This window comes from Miniopterus schreibersii, assembly GCF_964146895.1.
Source record: "Miniopterus schreibersii genome assembly, chromosome: 2".
In the NCBI taxonomy this organism is placed as follows: Eukaryota; Metazoa; Chordata; class Mammalia; order Chiroptera; family Miniopteridae; genus Miniopterus; species Miniopterus schreibersii.
Window position 1 is genome coordinate 185,131,442 of NC_138102.1, and position 18,878 is coordinate 185,150,319.

The 18,878-nt window shown below is 56.7% G+C and overlaps 1 protein-coding gene across 1 annotated transcript; it reads left to right on the forward strand.

The window, feature by feature from the left end:
* Positions 1-6,206: 6,206 nt before the first annotated feature.
* On the forward strand, positions 6,207-11,933 carry UPK3A (uroplakin 3A). Its single transcript, XM_081127888.1, has 6 exons — positions 6,207-6,359; positions 7,367-7,522; positions 8,008-8,287; positions 9,146-9,228; positions 9,949-10,081; positions 11,610-11,933. The coding sequence occupies exons 1-6, from the start codon at positions 6,308-6,310 to the stop codon at positions 11,767-11,769; spliced, it is 864 nt and encodes a 287-aa protein (XP_080984014.1). The 5' UTR covers positions 6,207-6,307; the 3' UTR covers positions 11,770-11,933.
* Positions 11,934-18,878: the final 6,945 nt, after the last annotated feature.

Sequence of the window (18,878 nt, forward strand, 5' to 3'; positions counted from 1 at the left end):
GGACGGAGACATGAACTGGAGGACTCATTTTAGAGCTGGGGTTACTGGCAGGGTGTGCAAAATGCAGGCACTGGCACCCAAAGGGCAGTGTCCCAAAAGACCAGGTCAGAACCGCTCCCCATCTGAGCTGGGAGAGGCACCTGTCCGCACAGGTAGGGGACAGGAGCAGAAATGGGGACAGGAGCAGGGGGCTCTGCCATGCCCCTCATGGGCGCTGCTGGTGACTGCACCTGTCTCCGCCTCCCTACCAGACCGTGTGGGGTGGATCCAGACTCACATGGGCCCCTGCCCGCTGGGACGGACGGGGTCACGGGAGCAGCAGTCAAGTCAGGCAAAGCCTGGAGTCCAGGCTCCCAGTGTCCAGCCACTACTCACAGCCTGGGGGTGCTCCACCCACCCCCTCCATTTCCAGGGCCCACTGCCCCCAGCCCCCCCCCAGAACCCTGAGACACAGACTCGGTGGAGCAGGACACGCACGTACCAGCAGCCGATGGGAGTCCAGCTCTGCAGGAGATAGGAAGTCACGTAGCTCATAACTAACCCCTGTTTTCTCCTCTGTAAAGCGGGGTGAGGCTGAGCAGCTTCCCAGGCTGCTGCGGGGATGAAGGGGGTGCTGGAGGGGGGTGCTTGGGGGCTGCACCAGGGCCCACTCTCATCTCCGGCTCTGACCCAACCCTGTGGGCCGGGGTGAGGGGCCAGTGGGGGGCAGCTGGGCCGCCTGTGGCCCAGGGCCTTTAGGGGCTGGGCAGGAAAGGCCCTCCATGCCCACAGCCTCCAGATCACACAGATATGGGACATTAATGCCTAACCGGGGCTTCATTCCAGAGATGGACAAACCAGTTAGCCAGGACTCAACCAGAGAGGCCTCACCTTCCCCCAAGGCAAGGGGGCGGGCCGGCCACCTGACTCTCCTCTGCCCTTTGCCCTCCAGGACCCTGCAGGTCTGTGCCCAGCAGTGGCATGGACAGTGGGCAGCACCAGGGGATGCTGGGTAAATTCAGGTTGTAAATAGGTCTTCCTACCTCCTGCCACTGCTCAGGTGTCACTGGGTGGGAGACGCTGCCACTCGCTCCACAGACTCACAGATGCCCAGGGATGGATGGATCGCTCGTGGATGCCACCTGGAGTCGGAGGCACGCTGGGGTCTGACCGCTGCTCTGAGCTGCTGGGCGGCTTGGCCCAGCGCTTTCCCTCTCTGGGCGGCAGGGCCTCAACTTAAAAGAAGGTATAAACCGACATCCTTGCTTTCTTTCCCTCCAACGCCGCTCTTCCACAGCCTTCCCATCTCAGCTCAGGGCAGCAGGGCTGCCTGACTCCCCCAGATCCACACCCACGTCCAACCCATCAGCCAAGTCCTGGTGGCTCAGCTGTCAGGACGCACCAGGCAGGAAGGCAAGGAGAGAGCCAAGCACGTGAGTGACGGCTGGATCGTGTCCCCCAAATCCTCACCCCCAGGACCTCTGAATGTGACTGTGGAGACGGGTCTGTAAAGAAGCGTTTAAGGTAAAATGAAGTCATAAGTGTCATCTTAATCCAATCTGATTTGATGCCCTTATAAGAAGCGATTAGGACACACTCACGGGGACGACCATGCGAGGACACAGGGAGAGGACAGCCGTCTACGAGTCAAAGACAGAGGCCTCAGAAGAAACCAAACCCCAGGACACCCTGATCTCCGACTTCCAGCCTCCAGGACTGTGAGGAAATAAGCTTCTCTTGTTTAAGCCCCCGCGGGTGGTATTTGTTACAGCAGCCCAGCTGACTGATACAGTTAGAGAGACGGACCAGACGACAACGTGCCAGCAGCAGCAGACCCAGAAAGGAAGCGACGGTCTGGAGTCACCTGTTGACATTTATGGTTGGATTTCACCCCCAGAGGGGACTGGGAGGGAGGACTGTGACCACAGGAGAAGGCAGGGCAAGCCTGATAGGGCAGGCAGAGGGTGATGGCCTGGAGGCTGTGGGAGAGACGTCTGTAACCCAACGCTGCCCAGCACCCCAGTCAAGAAACACGGTCCCTGTCTGGCTGGTGTGGCTCAGTGGTTGAGAATCAGCCCATGAACCAATAGGTCACCAGTTCGATTCCTGGTCAGGGCATATGTCTGGGTTTGGGGCTCGATCTGCAGTGGAGGGTGTGTAGGAGGCAGCCGAGCTATGTTCCTCTCTCATCGATGTTTCTCTCTCTCTCCCTCTCCCTACCTCTCTCTCTCGAAAAAAAAAAATCAATAAAAACATATCTAAAAAAGGAAAGAAACACACTCACCGCATGACCACGCTTCATGCCTCCACTCTGTGAGGGGGCTCCCTGAGAACACCTACTTTACTGAAAAAGAAGCTAAGGCTTTGCAAAGGGGCAGGGACTGCCCCAGAGAGAACCAGAGCCAGGGCCCTTCGGGAGCACCACGGTGTGACAGGACAGGTGGCTGGAGCTGGGAGAGAGGTGGGGGCTGTGGGGGCCACTTGGAGCTGAAGGTAGGTGTAGGTGTCTGAGCTCCCGAGGGCCAAGAGCTCGGGTCTCTTCGCTTGCATTTTTTGGTTTTGTTTTAAAGTTACTGAATCTCAATGGGCAGAAAAGCTTGGCTTCCAAGACCACCTCAGGTGTGGCAGACACTGGAAGCAAGTGCTTGGTGGGGGTAGGGCCCAGGGGTGGGGGGCCGCGGGGATGGGTACCTGCAACTGCCCTGACTTGTAAAGAAAAGAGGCGTGGAAATTGGCTCCGGCCTTTTTGACACTTGGAGAAACATTTCTGGGTCAAGAATTTCCAACCCATAAACCCCCCGTGTGTCAAGTTCCCAGGAGGCCCGGGGGCTGAGTTTGCTTAACCTTTGTAGCCAGAACTTCCTGCTCCGTGAGTATCTGGGCCGGGGTTCAGGAGGACGCTGATGGGTGAGATAGAAGCCATCTAAGCAGACGAGCCCGGTGCCCTGGAATTAACTTGATCAAATGGGGGAAAAGGTGTTTTTTTTGCAAAACTTCTTTCCACCATCTCTCTCCCTGCAGACCAGCTGGGTGTCTCCCTCACGAATCTGTGACCGCGACTCATTTCTCCTGCACTGTCCCCTCTTCGGAACCTGCCAGGCAAGCAAACGCCAGCTTCTGTGAAGTGGGACTTGTTTATAAATCCAAGACTTTTTTTTTCCCCCCCAGAACATTTTTGGGCCTTAACAGATTATTATTTTAACATTTCCCACAAGCATTCTCTCCATATTTGGGTAAAGCAAGAGAGGAGAGGACTTTTTGTTTGTTGTTTCATAGGACCTGTGAGTTTTGGGCAAGACACAGCTTCCCGGGCCGCCTCCTTCTCACGGTGATTCGGGCTGAGCCTGCGAGATGGGCTCGGCCGGCGGCTGATAAGCTCCAGGTTTGCGAACTAACTAGGGCTGGACGAGAAAAGTCAGGCCATAAAAATTCTTGGAGGAAAACATCACCCCTTTGCTCAAGAGTTTGTTATCTACGGGGCATTTTCTGTTCCCCGGAGATAGGGATCTGATTCTCCACGCTTGCACGGCAAAGCCGAGAGCAACCTCCCCATTTCACAGAGGGGAAACTGAGGCCCAGGGAGAGGAACGGTACGTTTTTGGCTGAGCACAGAATCTCCTCCCAATATTTTTACTTTAAAAAATTTCAAACCTTTAGAAACATTTGCAGAACAGCACAATGAATGCCCATATCCACCAGCTGTTAACACTGTGGTACGTCTGGTTTATCGCTTGCACTCTCTCCCTCTCTCCATATACGTGTGTGTGTGTGTGTGTGTGTGTGTGTGTGTGTGTGTGTTTCGGACACCGTGACACTTCACCCACAAGACTCCGGCGTGTGTCTCTTTTGTAACCGCAGCACAGCGGTCACACTTGGGAAGTTTAACATCGAATCAATATTGTTATCCAATACGCATTCCATAATCAAATTTCTCTCACTGCCATCCTAACTATAATAGTGTTTGTGACAATTTATTTGTTTTTAAAATATGTTTTTATTGATTTTAGAGAGAGGAAGGGAGAGGGAGAGAGAAACATCAATGATGAGAGAGTCATGGATCCGCTGCCTCCTGCACGCCCCCTGCTGGAGACCGAGCCTGCAACCCGGGCCTGTGCCCTGACGGGGAATCGAACTGTGGCCTCCTGGTTCATAGGTTGATGCTCAGCCACTGAGCCACGCCGGCCGGACGAGTTCTTTTTTTTTAGTTTATTGATTTTTAGAGATAGAGGAAGGGACAGGGGAGAGAGAGAGAAACATTGATGTGAGAGCCCGACATCGATCGGCTGCCTCCTGCACACCCAATACCTGGGATCGAGCCTGCAACCCGGGCATGTGCCCTGCCCCGGAATCAGACCGGCAACCTCCCGGTGCATGGGATGAGGCCCAGCCCACTGAGCCACACCAGCCAGGGCGGCACAGCACAGAGTTCTTCCTCCATTCCAATCTCCCTCACCCCACAGCAAGTGAGAACCTGGGTCCTGACACCCAGAGTTTCTTCAGAGCTGCTCTGCCCTCCCCAGGGTTCTTCCTGTGACCTTTCTCTTTGCCCTGAGAGTATCGCCACCTAGGAAGTATGGGCAGATAAGCTCAGTCCAAGGTCTCTGTGACTCTGTCTTTTTCTGCACGGGGTTGCCATCAATGTCATGCATGGATTCATTAGTGTCCGTCGGGTTCAGATAACCTGAAAATAAAAGGGCCTTTCAAAGTGAGAGGCAACAAGCACTTATTGAGAGCAATCAAAATAGCTGTTCAGGAATCGCTGATTCAGGCAGAAACCCAAATAACGTTCCTGTGAGGAGGCAAGGGGTATTTAGGAGACAGGAAAGGGGAACCATGACATCCGCAGAAGGAAGGCATCTCTGTTGGTGCAGGTAACATAACAGGGACGCGGACTCTTTTTATTTTTTTTATTTTAATTCTTACCCGAGGACATTTTTCCTGTTGCTTTTCAGGGAGAGTGGAAGGGAGAGAGAGAGAGAAATCCATGTGAGAGAGACACATCAATTGGTTGCCTCCAGCACGCCGGGGATCGAGCCTGCAACCGAGGTACGTGCCCTCAGCCAGAATCGAACCCAGGACCCGTCAGTCCATGGGCTGATGCTCTAACCACTGAGCAAACCGGCCAGGGCAGTGACCCTAATTCTAAGCACTGTTTTTAAATTCAGCCCGTAGCTGTCGGTCCAGTGATTAGTCATCACTGCTTTCTCGTTGTCTTTGCAAACAGTTCTTTGGGACACAGTGTTGCTTTGGGCCCAGTTCAAAGGTTAACTTGCCCTATTTTAATATTCCAGGTGTGAGGCAGTCAGTCCCTCTGCAATGGCGGCTCTGGCTCCATTTTCACGGGGCTCACTTTTGTCATCGTTGACAGTTCCAGTTTTAGTCTCCCCCCCATCCTTGTAGACTTACTTTTATTTCTTAAATGTAAAATCTAATATTTAAGGTGCGCTCAGAGATGTGCACAATTTCTGATGCTGGAAGGAACCATCTAGTCCAGGCAAAGACTTCATCACTATTTTCAAATGCTCCCCCAGAAAACAGGTCTTAAATCCTCTTCCATCCCTTTTAAAGCACCCCCTGGCCTGGGCAGCGGGACCCCTGCGCTCCACCAGCCTGGGCCTCTCCAGGGCGTCCACGTGCACCCTGGGCCTTGCCCCTGTGAGCTGAGAGGGTCACACCACAGATCTCCAGACAGGTCACAGACCCAGAGCTCCTAGGTTTCCATGAGAGCACTTTTTAAAATTGGCTTGTGAGAGGCAGAGAGGGAGGGGTGGGGGGAGAGGCCGATTTGTTGTTCCACTTACTTATGCGCTCACTGGTTGGTTCTTGTTTGTGTTCTGACCGGGGATTGAACCCGCAGCCTTGGCCTGACCAACTGAGCTACCCCACAGGGCCCACGACACTTTCCCTGGTGAACCCCTTCCTTTCATCTTCCCAAGAGCCAGTGAGGGTCTGGTGCGTAGTAGGGTCTCTATAAATAGTTGTAGGAATTAGCCTCCCCATTTCACAGTATGGAAACTGAGGCTCAAAGAGGGGTGCCCCCTCCCCGTATCATTAGGCGAGAGACCTGGTGAAAGCACCGCCCAGGTCTCTGCACTCAGTAGGCGCTTTACGAAGGGCTCCGCCCCCTCTCCCCCCCCGCACGCAGACTGACGCGCTCCAGGGGCGTGGCGTATGCAAATAGCCCAGTAGGGGGCCGCGGATTGGCCGGAGCGGGCGGGGGCGGGGCGCGCCGGCAGCTGGGGCCGGCAGGGGCGCGGCAGGGAACCGGCGCCCGGCGCTCACCCTGGACCAGCTGCCCCGCGCGGCCCTGCCCGCCCCGTCCCAGGCGATGCCTTCGCTCTGGGCCTTGCTGGCCCTCGGCTGCCTGCGGCTGTGCTTGGGTGAGCGGGTGATGAGAGGAGGGGGCCGAGCCCAGGCAGGGCGGGCGGCTGTGCCCTGGGCGTGCCCTGCACCCTGACCCTCCCGAGGAGTCCTGGCAGGAGCCTGGGTGGGGGTGGGTGGGGGCGTTGGGAATGGGAACTTCATTTATTCACTCCAGGAATGGGCACGGATGCCTGTCTGTGGCAGGCCCTGTGCGGGCTCCGGGGCCCCAGGTGTTCATAATAGCCAACGATGATGAATACGCTTCCTCTGGTGGGGACTCCAGGGCTCATGGGTGGCACAGCCCCGTGGTGGGTGCTGCAGAAGACAGACACGCAGGGGGCTGTGGGAGAGCTGAGGAGCAATGGGGAGGCTCACGGTGCTGCCTGGACTGGGGGAGATGGAGGGACATTCCGGGGGAAGGGGCCGCAAGGGCAGGTTCAGGGAGGAGAGGTTGCATGGTCTACCCTGGGGACTCCTCTGCGTTGTCCATCCGAGCGGCTGGAGCGTGGGGGAGGAGGTGTGCACAGGGGCGAGGCTGGAGACCCCGCGAAGCCGCGCCAGGACCTCACCTCGCTGCCCCTCCAGAGACCGCACTGCGATGGAGGGCAGTGGGGAGCCAGGGGAGGCGCCCGGCAGGAGAGTGACACGGTCAGATTTGCACCCCAGAGAGCAGAGGATGGGGGAGGGCTTGTTACTGGGGTGCAGGTGAGGAGGGTGGGGCTCCCAGGCCGGGCTGACAGGTGGAGAGATGCTTAGGAGGGGCAGTGGGGTTCCTGGTGCAGCTGGGCGGCCCAGTTCCCGGCCAGGGTGGCTGGGTGGGGATGGGGGTGTTGCCCTTGTCTGAGGCAGGCAGGTTCCCGGGATGGCCGGGGACGGGTGAAGCCCAGGGCCTGGCATACAGCAGGTGCTCAGTAACTGCACAGAGACGTGTGTGCGCGTGTGTTGGGAGGAGGGCAGAGGGTGCCCGTGGCTGTGGACGGTTCTGCCACCGGGGGTCAGCTCCTGTCTTCATCACTTTCTCTAGGTGTGAACCTCCAGCCCCAACTGGCCAGTGTGACCTTTGCCACCAACAACCCTACGCTCAGCACCGTGGCCTTGGAGAAACCGCTGTGCATGTTTGATAGCACGGCGATTCTCAATGGCACCTATGAAATTTACCTCTACGTCCTGGTCGACTCGGGTGAGGGCCCTGCCTCCCTCTGGCTGCACTGAAAGGGGTTTGCCCTGTGCACAGGGAGGAGGGAAGGGGGCAGGTAGAGGGGTGCTCCATCCCTGTAAGTAAACTGTCCCCATGCCCCTCCCCAACCTGCACTGTCTGCTCTGAGCCAGCCCTGGGCTGGGGGCTGCAGTCACAGCCATCCTCGCCCTGGAGGGACATCCAGTCTAGTGACCCTCTTTCCCATTTCACAGAAGGCAGAATCGAGGGCTCTCAGCCAGGAAATTACAATAGTGGGAGGCTTACAGGCCTGTGACAAGATGGGGTCGTGAGAGCTGCACACAGGGCTATCACCTCCATTGCACAGGGCGCCCCTGAGGGCAGGGCCTGCGGCCCCAGGGCTCAGCACAGCAGGGGCTCAGAGAGTGTTCAGGAGCGTTTGATGAATGACTGAGTGAGAGACTGAGCCGTGGTGGCCAGGAACCTCACTGCCGGCACTGTCCCTACAGCCGGCCCCAGGAATGCCTCTGTGCAGGACAGCACCAAGACCCCGCTGAGCTCCACGTTCCAGCAAACTGAAGGAGGGAGGACAGGCCCCTACAAGGCTGCGGCCTTTGACCTGACCCCCTGCAGTGACCTGCCCAGCTTGGATGCCGTGGGGGATGTGTCCCGTGCCTCTGAAATTCTGAATGCCTACCTGGTGAGGGTGGGCGACAACGGGACCTGCCTGTCTGACCCTAACTTCCAGGGCCTCTGCAACCCACCTCTGTCAGCGGCCACAGAATACAGGTGGGTGTGGGCACCTGCTCGTGCCAGGCAGTTGTGCCCCAGACCGGACTCGGGAAGAGCCTGAGCTGGTGAAAGTGGGAGAGGCCACGTGTCTCAAGAGCCTACTATGTGCCAAGACAGTCTCAGGTCCCATGAAGGGCTTCCGGGTCGTGTGACTGTGCACAGGGCCCTGTGCTCAGAGACCCCACTTGGCTTAAAATTCTTTTTCTTTTTTTTTTTTTTTTTAGTAATAAATGTTAGAGTTTTAAAAAATATATGTTTTTATTGATTTCAGAGAGAGGAAGGCGGAGAGAGAGTTGAAACATCAATGATGAGAGTTGTCATTGATCGGCTGCCTCCTGCACGCCCCCTGCTGGGGATCGAGGAGCCTGCAACCCGGGCATGTGCCCTGACCGGGAATCGAACCATGACTGGTCATAGGTCGATGCTCAATCACTGAGCCATGCCGGCCGGGCTATTATTATTTTTTAAGTCTTTTTTGTGGGGCAAGGACCAGGCTGGGAGTAGCAGAAGGCAAAAATGCATGAAGGACAGATGGGTCAATGCTCAGCAGACACACTACATGTGTCATGTGCATAGTAGAGAAACAGAGGGGCTCCCGGAGGGAGAGCCTAGAAGAGGGCCACTGAGGCTGAAGGCTTCCTGGAGGAGGTGGCATCTGAGCTCGGGAAAGGGTCCTGGCCGTGACGGGTGGTAAAAGTGCTGATGTGAAGTCCAGCACCGCCCTGTGGCCACCTAGATTTCCATCCAGAAGTCCCTGCTCTGTCCCCAACCCCAGCTACCCTAATCCCTCCCACCTCCCTGTGGCCGGGCGCTCACAGGATGGACGGAAGTCATCCTCACTCCCTCTCCTTCCAGGTTCAAGTATGTCCTAGTCAATATGTCCACAGGCTTGGTACAGGACCAGACGCTGTGGTCGGACCCCATCCGAACCAGCCGGCGTGAGTGGCGGGGGTGGGCGGGGGTGGTCCTCAAGGGAACCTGGGAAAGCAGACTCGGGCTGTCACTCTGAAACTGCTCCCCAGACACAAGCGGGCCATTGGCTTATGAGGAAAACGCATTCTTTTTAAAAAATCCTTACCCGAGGATATTTTTTCTATTGACTTTTAGAGAGAGTGGAAGGTAGAGAAGAGGGGGAGAGAGAGAAACATTGATGTGAGAGAGACACATTGATTGGTTGCCTCCCACATGTGCTCCCACCAGGACCAGGGATTGAACCTGGGACCTTTTGGTCCACAGGCCGATGCTCTAATCACTGAGCAACTGGCCAGGACAGGACTGCACATTGTTTGACACTGGCCAGAGCAGAGGGGGAGCCCTGGCCTACCTGGCTCCGCCAGACCAGGGCAGGGCCCTTTGCTTCACCCTTATTTTACTAGTTTGTAATCTGTATCCCATCCGTCTCACCAGAGACGAGTCGGTGTATAATTTAAAATTATGCAAAAAGACAGTTAAAAGAGGAAGAGACCAGCCACGCTCAAGAGAAAGTTGGGAATTGGGATGTGGGGACAAGCACCCAGAGGCCGGGGGAGACGGTTGCAGAACTGGGTCCCCGCTTTGTCCCTGGGACCTGCAGCCACCAGGCCTGGGAAGACCCTGTGTGTCCTGGGAGAGGGCTGAGGGTGCAGTGTCTGGGGAGTCATGGGCCTGTGTCCCGCCAGTCACCCCGTACCAGACGATCGACACGTGGCCAGGCCGGCGGAGCGGCGGCATGATTGTCATCACATCCATCCTGGGCTCCCTGCCCTTCTTCTTGCTCCTGGGCTTCGCCGGGGCCATTGTCCTGAGCCTCGTGTGAGTACCACCAGCTGGAGGCGGGCCTCGGGGACACACTGGCACACTCCGAGGGGGGTCCTCTGGGGCAGGGGAGAGCCCAGCAGGCAAGGGAGCTGCCTCCACTCTGGGTCCTGGGGCATCCAAGGTCACCATCAGCTGGGTAGGGAGGGGTTTGTGGGCAGATGGCAGGTCCTTGGGCAAGTATCGTACCCTCCTGAGCCTCCAGCTCCTTTTCTGGAGAATGGAGATACTAATAAATATTAGTATTATATATTGTGAATCAAGTGAAATAACCCCTAGTCTTCAGGGTGGCGCCCAGGCACTAAACAAGCAGTAGCTCTTGTCATTGTAATTCACCCAACCGCAGGCAGTACAGATGGGGAAACTGAGGCCCGAGGGAGAGAAGGGTGGCTCAGGGTCATACGGCCAATTAAAACACAGGTGGGACCAGAGCCCCAGGCTCCTGACTTCACTCACAGCTCTGATCTGTGTCTATTTGGGTCAGGACTCAGGTCTCCGCAGGGTGTCTGGAGCAGCTCTCAGGGCTGCCTGGTGGGAGCACAGGCCTGCACACAACCCAGTATCCCCGGAGGAGTGAGCAGGGGGTGAATCAAGGCACCCGCAGGTGCCGTGGGAATCTGGAGGACGACCGGGCAGATTCTGCCTGGGGCATCAGGGTGGGCTTCCTGGAGGAAGGAACAGCAGGAGCAAACTGTCATCAAGACCGGGATGGATGGAATAGCCACATGCAGTGTGCTTCTCAGCTAGAGGGAGCCCCAGAGGGTGCCTGTCCCCGTGAGAGCGGGGAAGCAGGTGGGAAAGCTTGGAAGAGTGGACCGTTAGAAATCAGCCGGGCAGGAAAAGACGTGGGGGGGGGGGGTGTACAGGGAAGGGGGCTGAGAGCTTGGAAATCAAGTTGCCTTCTGACATTTAAGTGGATAAAACCTCAAATAACAGATGAGATTAGCCTGAGAGTAGTTGGGACCTGGTGATGTCCCTCCCTTCCTTTGGGCAACACCCTAATCTGCCCGGTATCTGATTTTAGGGCAGTTCTTCCATTTGTTCCTCTTGTCATCTCTGGCTTCAGTTGCACAGAGCTTCTCACTATTGCCCCAGATACTCCCCAGTCATTTCCCAGCCCGAAATGCCCTTCTATGCCCCAGCTCTTTTCCTTTAGGGCCAGATTGACTGCCCCCTCCTCCAGGAAGCCCTCCTGTGGCTCCCACCAGGATTTGTCCATTCTGTCTGGTGGTTGCTGTGGCCTGTCTCCCTGTGGAATCTTAGCTCTTTAGGGACAAAGGGCAACAGCCTCCAAGTGTTCAGCTCACGGTGAAACCTGTGGATTGTTCACATAGTTCCAAAAGGGTGACACTTCTTACCCCAGGATGTGGCACACAGTACGTGCTCTGGAAAGATGGGTCTGTTGAATGGATGCCTGAGACAGCATCTGTGGGAGCAACGTCCAAGTGGAAAGGCCCCTGACCAGCTCACGGGGCTTGGGCTTGCTCTGCGCCCCTAACCCTGGCTCTCTCACCCTCTCGGGCAGGGACATGGGCGGTGCTGATGGGGAAACCACGCACGACTCCCAGATCACACAGGAGGCCATCCCTAAGCCCCTGGGGACCTCGGAGCCTTCCTACACGGCTGTGAACCGTGGGCTACAGCTGGACAGGGCCGAGGTGTACGCCAGCAAGCTCCAGGACTGAGCCCCGGCACCCATCCTCCTCACCTCGGGCCTTGGTCACACCCTGACCCACCTGACCCCACCCACGGTGAAACAGGTCCCATTGGTCCAACTGCAGGAACACTTTTGATAAAACCCACCCAAGAATTTGAGTTCAATAAAGATTTACAGAATGAGTGAGACGTGAATGAATGAGTCCATGTGTATTGCGGGCACGGATTGTGCCCCTAGAGGGTGGGGCCGGGGGGCTGATTTTCGCCCAAAGCGAAGGTGGTGAGGGCTGAGCAAGTCCAGGCTGTGGGACACCTGGCCGTCTGGCCTCACTTTTGAAATCGGAAAGTCAGCCCCTCTGTGATCGCCTCGGGTGAGCGTTAGGGGTCCTGTGAGACGGGCTGTGGGTGGTCATTGGATGTGGGCTGGGGTTTGCTGGCTGAGAGGCACTGGGAGCCTGGGAACTGAAACGAGTCCCGGGGACAGCTCTGCCGGTAAACTCACCTTGTCACCTCCGCAGTCACCCCTTCCTCTCTGGGCTCAGCTTCCTCATCTGTGAAATGGGCCGATGTAAAAGGTTAATTTCAAGGCCATGCGAGCCTGGGCTCCTTCACAGCTCTCGGGTCCCAGTGGGAGGGCGGAAAAGGCTGCAGGACACAGAGGAGGGTGACAAGTTCACTTGGGGGTGAAGGGGCTGTCCGGTCCCGGGTCTCTGCTCAGATGCCGCAGTTCTGTCTTCTGGGCCAGGTAGCAAGGCCGCTTCCCTCTTGCAGATGTGCCCGGTTCCCATCGTGAAGGGAGAGGTGTGTCAGAGGAGCGTGGTTAGAGCAGGAACAGCCCAGCAGGCTGGCGGGCGCTCCGGGGCCCTGGGGGTGCTCCGGGGGCGCACATGTACAAGAGGGAGCCCTAAGCTGCAGAGGCAGGCGGCAGAGGCCTGAGAAGGAGCCTAAGGGCTGGGAGGGGTCTGGAGAAGCAGTTGTGGGTCAGTCAGGGTGGTGGGAGCTGCAGGAGCCCAGGGGAGCGAGTCCCTGGGGGAGGAAACAGGAGGGAGTGGTGGGTGTGGTGGGTGCTCCTCCCAGGAGGGTGCCAGCCTGGATGTGCCCCAGACCACCCCCTGGGTGCTCCAGACCATCTTCTAGGCCCCAGGAGGCTGGCCTGGGGGCACCGGGGATTCCCCTTCCCCCAACCCTGGGCACCGTCCCGGAGCCCTGCCTCCTCTAGGGCAATGGGTCAGCCTTCTCCGGAGAACCCCAGCAGTGTGTGGGGGGCAACGCTTCCTGGAAGTCTGCCCTCGCTAAAAACTATGCAAGTTTGCGGGCTCTTTCATAACATGCCCGTATTTGTTTAATTTTTTAAATGGAGATGAGATTCCCATGACATAAAATTAACCATTGAAGGGGAACAAGTCAGTGGCATTTAGAACTTTCTCCATGTTGTGCCTCCAACGTTTATTTAGTTCCAAAATAAACGTTTTCCTCACTGAAAAGGAAGTAGGTGGACGTGCACCTACTCGGGACATGTCAGGCCAATGGAGCCCAGCCCGTCAACCCTCCTGACTGCTCCTGCCGGCATCACAGCCGCCCCACCGGGCTCTCAGCTGCGATTGTCTAGGGCAGTGTCTACACTGAGCTGGAGGGCAGGTTAAAGGGCGGGCCCTTTTCTGTGGGACCTCCCCCCACCTCTCGCCTCAGCGTGTGCCAAGGGGAGGAAGGAGTCCGGCGTGAGTTCCAGGTGCCCTCAACCCCAAAGGGGACAAACAGGTCTGTTGGAGGAGCCAGGGCCCTGGGGTGAGTGAGAGGTGAGCGGCCTGTGGTGTAGGCGGTGGGTACCCAGGCCTGCCGCTCCGTGGGAGGAAGGGGCTGCAGACATCAGACTTGGAGAAACCAGGGTGGGGCGGACGCACTGTTACCCCAGAGGTTCACTGCCCCTCACTTGCTCTGCTCGCTGGGACACCCTGGGGCCACTTCTGGGACACGCTGGGGCCACCTGTGAGCAGCTCTACCAGAGCCGGTGGGCGGCTGCGTTGCTCTTATCCCTGTAGCATGAGAACACCCCCCACTGGGGGCCGCTCTGCCCGCCTGGGGCCCTGCGTGAAGAAGCCGCGGGGAGCAGAGCCGATGCCACCCAGACGCAAACAGGAAACAAACCTCGTGTTGCAGGCCCCTGAGATTTTCCGGTTCGTTGTCACTGCAGGGGAGCAGCTCCCAGGAGGTGCCCCGGGGCCCTTGCACGTACCACATCGGCTTCTTGGCCGTGGCTTCCCGGCAGCTGCTCTGGTCCTGGCTGAAGGTCCTGAGATCCCCCCAGGATATGGGGGCTCACGAGGGCTGAGAGCTGCTGCCACAAGCCTGTTGCTTCCTGCGGCTCAGCAGCAGGGTGTCCCCTTCTCTGTGGCATCGTCATTGGTTTCAGTGTCAGCCCGTGGGGCGAGGAAGGCAGGGAGCGGGCATCTTTGTTCGCCTTCCTTTGCTGTCTGAGTCTGATGGGGACTCCGCTTTTGTGTGTTTGTCACCGGCGAAGCTGTTGGCCCAGCCTTGGCGGTCCTGGGGCAGCCAGCGCACCCCAGTGCGGCTTCTGATCGGCCGGGCGTGATCAGAAGGCAAAGGACAGAGCCCTTTCAGCTTTGGGGCCGGAACAGGGGACGACAGAGAGGCAGGAAGAACTCAGCGGGAAGCCGATCCTTACCCCAGCTCCCTGGGTGACCCCGCTGTCTCTGACGTTTGCTTTCTTCCTCTGTCCCAGCACGTCGCTGTCCCTGAGATGGTGACGGTGCTACTCGGTGTCCCTAAACCCAACCCCGCACTTTTGCAGACCAGACAGCCCCTCCTTCCACTGGTTCCTGCCACTGTGGCTCCCTCTCAGCGCAGCCCAGGGAGAGGGTGCCGCATCGTTCAGCGGGTGACTGGATTCGGGGCGGTGGGGGAGGGGAGGGGGCACAGGCCTTCGCCAACTTCCATCCAGCTCTACCCAATCTTCACAGAGGGAGCCAAGCTGGCGGGTGGGGGTGGACCGGAGATGCTGGGCTGGCTCGTGGGCTCTGGCTGGACTCAGGCTTCACAGAAACGTCTGGTTGCAAATAGGCACAGAGGCCGTTTCTCTAGCCCACTTCTCAGGTGCTAAGGGACCCTCGTCCCCACGGCTGAGCAGGCAGGGCCTGCAGAGCTGACCGCTCCACCTGCACCGGTGACGCCTCCCTTCCCTCCCGCCCGGCATGGCTCAGCAGCCAGTCACCTAGACGTGCTGTGTGACTTGGGGCAGGGAAGTGACCTCTCTGTACTCCCCAACCTCATGTGTGCAGCACGTGGTGGGTGGTTTCCAGTTTGGGGCTTTCCCAAATAGTACCTCGGTGTGGAAATGACTGGATTGCATGGTGTGTGTATGACTCATTTTTAAAGAAACTGCCAAATTGTTTCCCAAGGTGATTGTATCATTTAAAAAACACCTTTAGCCCGGCCGGGCGTGGCTCAGCGGTTGAGCATTGACCCAGGATCCAGGCGATTGGGGTTCGATTCCCAGTCAGGGCACATGCCCGGGTTGCGGGCTCGATCCCCAGTCGGGGGCGTGCAGGAGGCAGCCGATCAATGACTCTCATCATTGATGGTTCTCTCTCTCTCTCCCTCTCCCTTCTTCTCTCTGAAATCAATAAAGGCATATTTAAAAAATAAAAATAAAAAACACCTTTAGTCGCAGGTTCGATTCCCAGTCAGGGCACATGTCTGGGGTTGCAGGTTCTGTCCCCCGTGGGGCGTGTGCAGGAGGCAGCCGATCGGTGTTTCTCTCTAGCCCGCTCCCTTCCTCTCTCTCTAAAATAAATTTAAAAAAACATTTTAAAAAAAACGAGAAAAAAAACACCCACACCTTTATTTTGAAATAATTATAGATTTGCAGGAAGTTGCAGAAAATGTACAGAGAGTTTCGTGTAGCCTTCTCCCAGCCTCCGTAATGTTAACATCTTGTGACTATAGCTTCATTCTGTTAAAGCCAGGCAGCTGCCCTGGCCGGGGTGGTTCAGGGGTTAGAGCTTCCGCCCGAGCACTGAAGGGTCTCGGGTTCGACTCCCAGTCAAGGGCACGGATCTGGGTTGCAGGTACGATCCCCAGCTCCAGCTGGGATGGGTGTGGGAGGCGACCAACCGATGTGTCTCCCATTGATGCCTTTTCTTCTCTCTCTCCCCCCTCCCTCCCTCCCTTCCACTCTCTTTAAAAAATCTATGGAAAAAATATCCTGGGGTGAATATTAGCGACAACAACAGCAAAACCAAAACAAACCAGGAAGTTAATATTGGTACACTCAACAGAGCTTATTCCTATTTCCCTGGGATTTTTTAAAAATTGGATTTATTGGGGTGACACTGGTTAATAAACTGTCAGGTGTGCAATTCTGTAACATCATCTGTATATGGCATTGTGCCTTCACCACCCACCCCTGTCTCCCCAGTTTTACAAGCACTCTGTGTGTGTGTGAGTCCACGCAATTTTATCACCCGTGTAGATCTGTGTCACCACCACAATCAAGTACAGAACTGGGCCACCAACAAGGCTCCTTACTGGGGTCCCTTTATAGCCACCCCCACCCCTCCCCCAGCCCCTAATCGCAGGCAACCACCGATCTGCTCTCCATCTCTACAATTTCATTATTTCAAAATGTTTCAGAAATGAAATCACACAGCATGTAACCTCTGAATAATTTCCTTGAGGCCCATCCGAGTGCTGCACATATCAGCAGTCGTCTCCTTTTCATGGGTGAGTAATATTCCACGACAGAAACGTCCCACGCTGTAACCATTCACCTACCGAGGGACATCCGGGTTGTTTCCACTTTGGGGCTACTATGAATTCAGCTTTTACAAACAGTTGTGTAAGGTTTTCACATGAATATGATTTTCACTTTTCTGGGATAATTACCCAAGAATGCTATTGCTGGCTTTGCCCAGTACGCTTGTTTACTTTGAAAAGAAATTGCCAAACTGTTTCCTGGCTGGGAATCACTCTACATTCCCACCGGCGGTGTAGGGGCGATCCAGTTCTCCGGCATCCTCTCCAGCACTTGGTGTTACCACTGTTTTTTATTTTAGCCCTTCCTTTTCAACCCTCACCCAAAGATATTGTTTCCGTTTTGAGAGAGTGGAAGGGAGGGAGAAAGAGATGTGAGAGAGACACACTGATTGGTTGCCTCCCGCACACACTGGGGATGGACCCTGCAACCGAGGCACGTGCCCTTGGCCGGAATCAAACCCAGGACCTTTCGGTCCGCAGGCGGACGCTCAGTCCACTGAGCCCAGCCAGCCAGGGCTGCTTTAGCCCTTCCCGTAGGGGCTGGGCCACTCCACCTTCCCGCCAGCAGCACGTGCGGGTGCAGTGAGTCTCCACGCGTGTCAGCGCTGGGGATGGCCGGTCTCTTCAATTCTGGCCGTTCCAGTGCTGCGTGCTGGTTATCTCACTGCCATTTCGATGTGCATTTCCCCAAGACGAATAATGTTGGGCATCTTCTCAGGCCCTTATTTGCCACCCACATATCTTTGATGAAACGTGTGTTCAAATCTTTTGGCTAGTTTTTAAAAAATTGGGTTGCTTGCCTTCTTAGTATCGATGTATGGCTTCTTTCTATATTCTAGATTGGGTTCTTAGTCAGATATATGTTTTGTAAATTTCCCCCAGTCTGTGTCTTGCCCTTTTACTGTCACAGGTGTCTGTCCCTCACCCAACTCTCTGTCACTTTACAGCCTCATCACCCGCTCCCCCCCCGGGAGCGTTTAGCCTCAGTTTCCCCATGGAGGCGGGGACTTGTTTTCCTCCCGTGGCCTCAGCTGCTGGCACAGTGGTTGCTGCTGCCTGGCCCCTGGCCGTAGCATGGCTGGGGGTATGGGGTGGGGGGTGGACATGGATTGGTGAGTGGAGACCTCAGAGCAGCCTGCTGCAAACTTCCAGGCCCCGGTGAGGAGGCCTGAGCCGGAGCAGGGCCAGGGTGCGTGGGGGGCGGGGGGGCGACCCAATACTGGGGAAGGAGGGCCCAAGAGACTTTTCCAAGGTGCGCTGGCCAGGCTGCCCTCCTCCCTTCTCCTGGGGACAAACCCGTGGGCCAGCCCCACTCACCCCACCTGCTGCCCAGCTCTGGCATCGCAGCCCTTTTGAGCAGCCTGCCCAGCGGCGGAGCGACACTGGAGATCTGCAGGAAACTGATGTGGGGTGTGTGTGTGTACAACAGGCTTAATTACCTCTTTTTCCATTAGCCTGTCTGCAGCATGAATGTGCAAGGAGGGGATATACGCGGTGTGAGCTGTGTGGTGTGTTATGCATGGAGAGTGTGGTCCAAGGCTCCAGGGCAGGCAGACGCCTTCGCACCAGTGCAGAGTGTCTGTGGATCCTGACGTGGGTCTCTCCATGCAACAGCCACAAGGACCTTCCTCTCCAGGATGGATGGCTTGTCCACTGGCCCCTGGTGTCTTTCTGCTCACTCTTTGGAGCAACTGCCCCCCCCCATGTGACTCTGTCCCTTCTCTCTTTTCTGACAATGTAAAGCCCCTTCTGTAGCTACACAACCGCTGCCAGCAATGCCAGTGCCACTTTCCAGCTTGGCCTCCTTATGGTAAGTCCTCTGTTTTTCCATCTGTTAAAGGGGAATAACACCTGTTGCGGGGGTGTGAGGAGGAAGCAAGATGTGCACATGAAGAGTAGCACATAGTAGGTGCTCAATAAACAGTGGTGTACGTGCTTGCGTGCACACACAAGCATGTCCTTCCACACACACGTGTCTCACTGGGCAGCACACACATATTTACCCCTTCGTACAGCACATGCTGAAACAGACGTGCTCCTGCTGGCTGGGCAGAGGCTGGGACACAGACGCCTACACCCTGCAGCATTCGGCAACGTGTGACACACCCCCGCACACCAGCACCCTGCGGGCCCCTTGCCAACCTGCCACGCCAGCCCCTTATCTACTCTGAGAATGCTCAAGGCGGCCAGTGGCAGTGCCTGTGCCTCTCGGTAATTTTCCACCACTCGAGAGAAGCGGAGTCTCACTTGGGTGTGGGGGAGGGGGGCATTGTCCCTAAGGCGTCCCTTCTGCTGGCCTTGTCCTCCTACCGCTGCTGGGCTGAGCTTTTGGGTGGAGGGGCTGAGCCTTCCAGCCTGTGCTGGG

Bases quoted from the DNA above. Each gene is read 5' to 3' on its own strand.
- UPK3A (XM_081127888.1), top strand. From the start codon at position 6,308: ATGCCTTCGCTCTGGGCCTTGCTGGCCCTCGGCTGCCTGCGGCTGTGC. The intron at 6,360-7,366 runs GTGAGCGGGTGA...CACTTTCTCTAG, and splicing joins CTGCCTGCGGCTGTGCTTGG to GTGTGAACCTCCAGCCCCAA. The intron at 8,288-9,145 runs GTGGGTGTGGGC...CTCTCCTTCCAG, and splicing joins TCAGCGGCCACAGAATACAG to GTTCAAGTATGTCCTAGTCA.